The sequence below is a fragment of the Neltuma alba genome, unplaced genomic scaffold (genome assembly GCF_004799145.2).
Source record: "Neltuma alba isolate B1F8T4 unplaced genomic scaffold, ASM479914v2 tig00010377_pilon, whole genome shotgun sequence".
NCBI classification, from domain to species: domain Eukaryota; kingdom Viridiplantae; phylum Streptophyta; class Magnoliopsida; order Fabales; family Fabaceae; genus Neltuma; species Neltuma alba.
In genome coordinates, this window is record NW_021635281.1 from 230599 (window position 1) to 237246 (window position 6648).

Below are 6648 nucleotides of genomic sequence, written 5' to 3' on the forward strand. Positions count from 1 at the left end.
AAACTCTGAGTTACTGAGACGTTAGTACTCACCCCTTTAATTTAACATTTTCAGGAAAAGGTTCAAAATGAGGGAAGACACCTTAGGAGTGAGTTTTATATTCCTCATGTGTGGTACATGTTTCCTCCATTTATATTTAATTTTGCCATGGCTCTCGGATATTTCTTTTGTGTTCATTTTCTTCTTCTTCTTCTTCTTCTTTTTTTAAAAAGGCTATACTCAATGTACATGATAACTCAGCTAATCTACTGCTTAAAATTCTATTTATACTTTAACCTTAGTTTTAAAATTAGTTTTATTTTTGCTTGTTAACGAGGATACATTTTTTTATCATGGAAGACTCCTATCACTCTAGTTTTATCTTTTCTACTAAGGTAAATGTCTTTTAAATTTGTTTTCCTTGCAATTACATAACCTTAAATCATTATGATTATTATAAAAGAACAGTGTTACAAATAGCACCCTAGACATTGGAGGCAACTGCGATATGTGACATACATTTTAGTTTTAAGGGGTATGAATCTGGATTATCCTCTTTTTCCTTCTCCTTTTTTTCTCAACCTTGAGAGTTAAAAAAATGAAAAAAGTTATTTTGAGAATAGATTTTGAAAAAGTAAATTTTGTGAAAAAAATGATTTTGATAAAATAAGAATGTTTGTATGGTTATTATCAGTATCACTTTTTTTCATATATAAATTATTAAAAAAAATATAAATTAATATGATAATCACATAAGAAGATTAGCTTTAATTTATATTGGTGTTTGAAATAATAAATTTTTAAATAATAAATGATATATGAAAAAATATAATTAATTGATATTACTTTAATTCTTAATATAAAAGCTAATTAGATATACAATTTGATGTTGAAACCTAAATTTACTTTGTTTCACACCTTTACTCATTTTTTTCAAAGTAATTTTTATTTGCACATTATTAACAAGTAATTGATATGGGAATGTAACATCTATTTATTATAAATAACTAATTTAACTAATTTTTTAATATTGAGAAATTAGTTATCTAACTCTTATATTAAGAATAAAAAATATAAGGTTAAAATATATTTTCATATTCCAAACTATAATTTTATACTTTAAAAAAAATCACTTTATTCACTTCAAAAATGATTTTGCAAAAAATTATGAAATTACGGTATTTGGTTTTTTTTCCCAATCAAATCAAGGTTTTGCATCCAAACCATAATTTTGCTTTTCAAACAACCTAAAAAAACCCAAAATCCCCCGCCCCCCAAAGTTTTCATGCTCTTGGCTATTTTCTCCTCGTCTTCCTCGCCCCCGGCCGCCCGGCGACTCCGTCATCTGAAGGCTATTTTATCCTCATCTGCGTTCACTATCGCTTCCAACCTTCACAATTGAGAGAGAAACTTGAAGCAGCAGTAGAAAAAGATGGGAGAAAGAAAAGTCTTGAATAAGTATTACCCTCCAGATTTTGACCCCTCAAAGCTTCCTAGGGTTCGAAGACCCAAAAATCAACAGATCAAGGTTCGCATGATGCTTCCTATGAGCATCAGATGCAATACTTGTGGGAATTATATCTATAAGGGCACCAAGTTCAACTCACGAAAGGAGGATGTTATCGGCGAGGTTTCATTTTCTACTTCACTTTTCAGTTTCTTTATTTTCCTCCTCACTTTTGCAATTTGTTGTTGTGATTTTCTTTTTGTCTGGGTAAATTTGGTATGCGGCTTATCTCTTAATGGGCATGCTGAATTATCTGCTCTTTCCCCCTCTATTTTGGATTTTGATTTTGAGTAACCTAAAAATGATTATTTGATTGCCATTGAATTTGCTTTTTGGTTCATATTTTGAGCCTTTAATTACAATGCTATGTACGTTTATTGTTTAATCTTTTTGCAGACGTATCTGGGAATTCAAATATTCAGGTTTTACTTTAAATGCACTAAGTGCTCAGCTGAGCTGACGATTAAGACCGATCCGCAAAATTCTGATTATGTTGTGGAATCCGGGGCAACGAGGAATTTTGAACCCTGGCGTGCAGAGGATGAGGATGAAGAAAAATTGAAACAGAAGAGGGAAGCTGAAGAGATGGGAGATGCTATGAAATCCCTAGAAAACAGAACTTTGGACTCCAAGAGGGAGATGGACATTCTAGCAGCTCTTGATGAGATGAAGTCTATGAAGGTACTTGTCACTTTTATTGTTTTATATCGAACATTTCATCTGACCCTTTCACATGAATGATTATATTTTAGGTTAGCATATGTCGTATGGTGTCATATTGACATGGCTTTTTTATAATCATTATCACTTGTGTATGCATTTGAAATCTATCCATATTGATCACTAACTGATGCCTCATTTATTTTCTAGTCGAGGCATGCTACTGTCTCTGTTGACTCAATGCTGGAGGCCTTGCAACGCACAGCTGCTGACAAGGTAAGTCTTGCAATTTATATTTGCTTTGCTTTAAATGATTTCTTTCTCAAGCAAGTAATTATAATTGATTATACAAGTAAAATATGCGACATAAAGCATAATAATATTCTTGGCATGTATTTGGCTTGTAGCTTTAACGATAGGTTTGTTTACTTCTACTAGTTTGATCCTTTAATCAATTGAGTTGATATTTTATGTTAATTATAGAATCATGGATGGTCAATTTGGTGGTTGATTGAATAGCTAATTTGACCCTCGCAGATGATTGCATAAGTCTTGGGTCTGTTGGAAATTGAATTAAATCAGATGTAGTGCCTAGATGCTATATTAATAGGCATGGTATGACTGATCAAATCACGGTTCTGTAATTAACTTATACATATTCTTCATTTCTACTGTATATCTACTACAGAAAATTTCAATTAACTGTGCTTTCTCCTTATTTCGTTGAGGAAGTTAAAAGCTTTGCACCTGCTAAAACTGCTCATTCAACAGGAGTAATTTTTTGCTTAACTGTTTCTCTATTTTATGATTATGAAAAGTTGTTCACTCATTCAATTATAATGGGTTTCATGGGGAATGGGAGCTTAAAGTGCATTCTCTGAATGAATTGATACTTTTATTCTCTGTGAGCTTTTTGCACATTTATATGTAGTCCCTTTTCTAAAGGATATCATTATGGAGAAATGAGCTATAACTCGACTTTCAATTGTTGAATATCCCCCTACTACTATCTTTTTCTTCTTTATGCCCCACCTCTATTTTGAAGAGACTTCATGCAAACCTTTCAAGTTGGATTGAAATCCTATTTCTGCAAACAAGACTTGTTAGCTGCAGAGACTTTTTGAAGAGGAAGAGGTTTGAAGTGCTAGTTTGGATTGGATTAAGGATGGAGTGTTATTGGGCACAATTTTGACCAACAAAGTGCTTTTATCTCTTGTTGGCAAATTTTAGAAGCTTCCTTAGGGTGGGTTTGGCTCAAAAGAGGGGAGGGGAGGAGAGGGATTTTAATATTATCTTGTTTGGATTGATGAGAGGAGGGATTTTTTTATGATATGATATATGGTTTAATAAGAGTGCAACAGTTACCATCCCTTCCATGCGTAATGTAAGATTAGAAGGTAATACAGGGATATTAAAAACTAATTATAGGCATATTAATCAGAGCAAGCTAAAATATTACTCTTTCCTTTCAAATCCCTCCAGCTTGGGAGGGTTAGGCTATGAGGGGAGAGGATTTTCCCTCCCTAAAAATTTTAGCAACCTAAACAAGGGAAGGGGAGCAAAATCCCTCCTACCCCCTCCCCTCCCCTCATACCAAACAAGCCCTTAGTGGCAAGTGAGGTTATGGATGATATGGTGAGAAGTTGAAGATAACAATACAATATTTTGTTTGCCTGTTTAGAGTTTACTATATTTTCGCAAAGCTATGTCCATGCTTTTGGCGTAAGTCTGGTCATGTTTTGGACCAACAAAGTCTGGTCATCTAGATGGGAGCTTGGGTCGCAAACTTGACTTCAAACCTTTTAATTGATAACCTGAAAAACATGCGAGACAACCAATGTGAGCAATTTTTTATCTTAAACATAAAGTAAGGCAATGTCTTTTATTTTTTCAGCTAAACAGATTATGTCTTATATCAAGGGTATGACTTCTTGTCATTCAATTTTTTATACTTCATGGCAAATTTCATTTAGCTATACGTTCTGTACTGTCAGGAGAAACTGCTGGAAGAAGAGGACGAAGCACTGATAAAATCAGTTTTCTCAAGTGTAAGTATTACTGTTCTGGGAATCGTTTATAAGTTAATCTTTCAATGTATATATTACTTTTTTGAAATTAACACCGGTTTTCATTCTATGATCATAAACAGAAATCAAAAGAACTTGTCAAAAGAATTCGGGATGAAGATTTAGAAACTGATGATTTTATTATTAAGCCTTCAAATGAGAATGGTGAAGCATCTGACGATCATGTGAAGGTATGAATATTTCATTTAGATATATATATATACGTATATGTTGCTTCTGTTTGCTATTTATAAATTGATATTTGCCTTGAATATGGTGTCAATTTATTAGCATAACTACTAAGTTAAGATTTTTATATTATTTTTTGTTAATTTCATATCTGGGGATCCTGCTAACTAGGTATTTTTTTAGTTATCAATAATCTCCCAGCAGATTAACATGTTGAAATTATTTAGCACCTGTATTGGCTTATGTTTCGCCATGTCTGCGTGCAGAGAAGTAGAATGGCTGAAGAGCTTCCAAGCAAAGCAACTGATGCTCTGACAAAAGCTAGTTTGGATAATTCTGACAACCCAGGTATGTGCCCTTCCGGAAGCTCAGGCAGAGCAACTAGATACATCAAATCTCACCAATGCATTATATATGTTGAATTTTTAGCTTTGTTGTCCAAACTGGGTGGATTCATCTATGCTGAAAATGTGATTAAACGGAAATAAGATCCTTTTAATTGCTTTAGGTGTAGCTGGAGCTTGATGTACCTGCCGTGGCATACTTTGCAATGATCTCTCGCCAATTGCTGCTCTTGCGAAGCTGAAGAGGATTTTAATGTTTCGTGTCTTGGATAAAAGTGGTTGAGTTAAAAAAAGAAGTACCAACTAAGATTAGCTCCAAAATATCCTGAGAATCAAAAAGAATTTCTGCTGTCATTGGCCCCTTGCCCCTTAATCATTTGCATAGGATGCTGCTCCGATTGACATAAACCCTTTTAATATATGCACGTAATGGGGATAGTTTGGGAAAAACATTAATTTTTAAAAGACAAAATGGATTAAAGTCCTATATTTAGAGCTAAAATAAACCTCTCAATTAGCTCTAATATTTAAAAAGAGAGAATATTAAGAAATGTAGTGTCTTTTTATGACTTCAAAGCTGCGATTTATTCATTTTTCTCTTTCCCTTTTTGGATGTGAAAGAGGTTTTATGTTTTCATAATTTCATTCAGAACATGATGCATCATGCTTCTCTTTTCGAGCCAGCATATAATTATCTAACTCATGATGTTTTGCAGAAAATTCGCGGGGTTCGGGGGCTTCTGGGGGAGCAAAACCTCTTCCTTGGGTGAAGATCAACGTCATCAGGAGAGCCATCCCTAATCAAAAGAAAATAGAGGAAGACGGCACCACTGGGCTTCAATCCCTCTGTCAAAATTATGACAGTGATGACGATTAGTAACAATTTGTGAATATGAAAGTTTGTCTTGTACATGTACAATAACAAAGCCTTATCCCACTATGTGGAGTTGACTACATAGATCACATGATGCTACTGAGTTCTATTTAAAGCCAAATGTTTAGATATATTGTTAATTGAAAAATCTCTCTTAATAACTTTATTATGTTTTCTCTTTGGCCTTCTTCCACTCTTTTTTAGAGGATTTTATATTGTCTAATTAACCCTTCTCACTGGCATATTTAAAGGCAAGGTTTTTTTTATATGTAACCAAATCATCTCAAACGATTTTTTACTATTTTCTCATCAATATCTTTTCTTGTAAACATGAATTGTTAAATTTTGATTGTAAGATGCTACTCAACTTATTTACATTTAAGTTTGTCTTGTAAAGATAAAAATTTTGAAACCTATTTATACTCCTCCGGTCCTTAATATAGGACCCATTTAACTAATTTGATTAGATTAAGGAAATTAGGTAAGTTAGTTAATTATAAAAATTGTGACATGTTTTTCCTAAAATACCATAATCATCTTTCTTAATACCCCTCTCTATCTTCTACTTGATTATGGTTGATGGAGTATCCATAGGGGTAATTTAGAGAAAATTGATAAATATGATAAATGGGTCTTATATTTAGGACCAAAACCAACTCAATAATTGGGTCCTATATTAAGGACCGGAGGAGTATTTAGTTATTTTATGCAAGGCCTATGGATAATTTATTCTTTAATTTTATGGCTACTGGTGCAGATGGTGCGCTTATCTTAGTTTTGGATAGAGAGGGGTTTGTTGGATAATTAATTCATAGTTTATTGTTGTCTACTGTTTGTTTGGTTTAGCCGTAGAAGCTCATATAATCTCATTTGAGGTTAAAGAAGTGTTTATAAAGCATATTCACGTGCTTGTTTGGAGCTGCTTAATATAAGCATTTATATTTATTTTTATATAAGTTGAGAGAAAACTTGATATATTTATATACTATTATATAGTGTATTTTATAAATCTTGTAATTTGGGGTAATT

The 6648-nt window shown here is 32.9% G+C and overlaps 1 protein-coding gene across 1 annotated transcript; it reads left to right on the top strand.

Annotated features, from left to right (window-relative positions):
• Positions 1-1265: 1265 nt before the first annotated feature.
• LOC114756218 (splicing factor YJU2) lies at positions 1266-5795 on the top strand. Its single transcript, XM_028945152.1, has 7 exons — positions 1266-1609; positions 1883-2167; positions 2357-2422; positions 4141-4194; positions 4296-4403; positions 4668-4749; positions 5462-5795. The coding sequence occupies exons 1-7, from the start codon at positions 1412-1414 to the stop codon at positions 5620-5622; spliced, it is 954 nt and encodes a 317-aa protein (XP_028800985.1). The 5' UTR covers positions 1266-1411; the 3' UTR covers positions 5623-5795.
• Positions 5796-6648: the final 853 nt, after the last annotated feature.

Coding starts and splice junctions, on each gene's coding strand:
- LOC114756218 (XM_028945152.1), top strand. CDS start 1,412: ATGGGAGAAAGAAAAGTCTTGAATAAGTATTACCCTCCAGATTTTGAC. Junction 2,168..2,356: donor ATGAGATGAAGTCTATGAAG/GTACTTGTCACT, acceptor TTTATTTTCTAG/TCGAGGCATGCTACTGTCTC. Junction 4,195..4,295: donor TAAAATCAGTTTTCTCAAGT/GTAAGTATTACT, acceptor GATCATAAACAG/AAATCAAAAGAACTTGTCAA.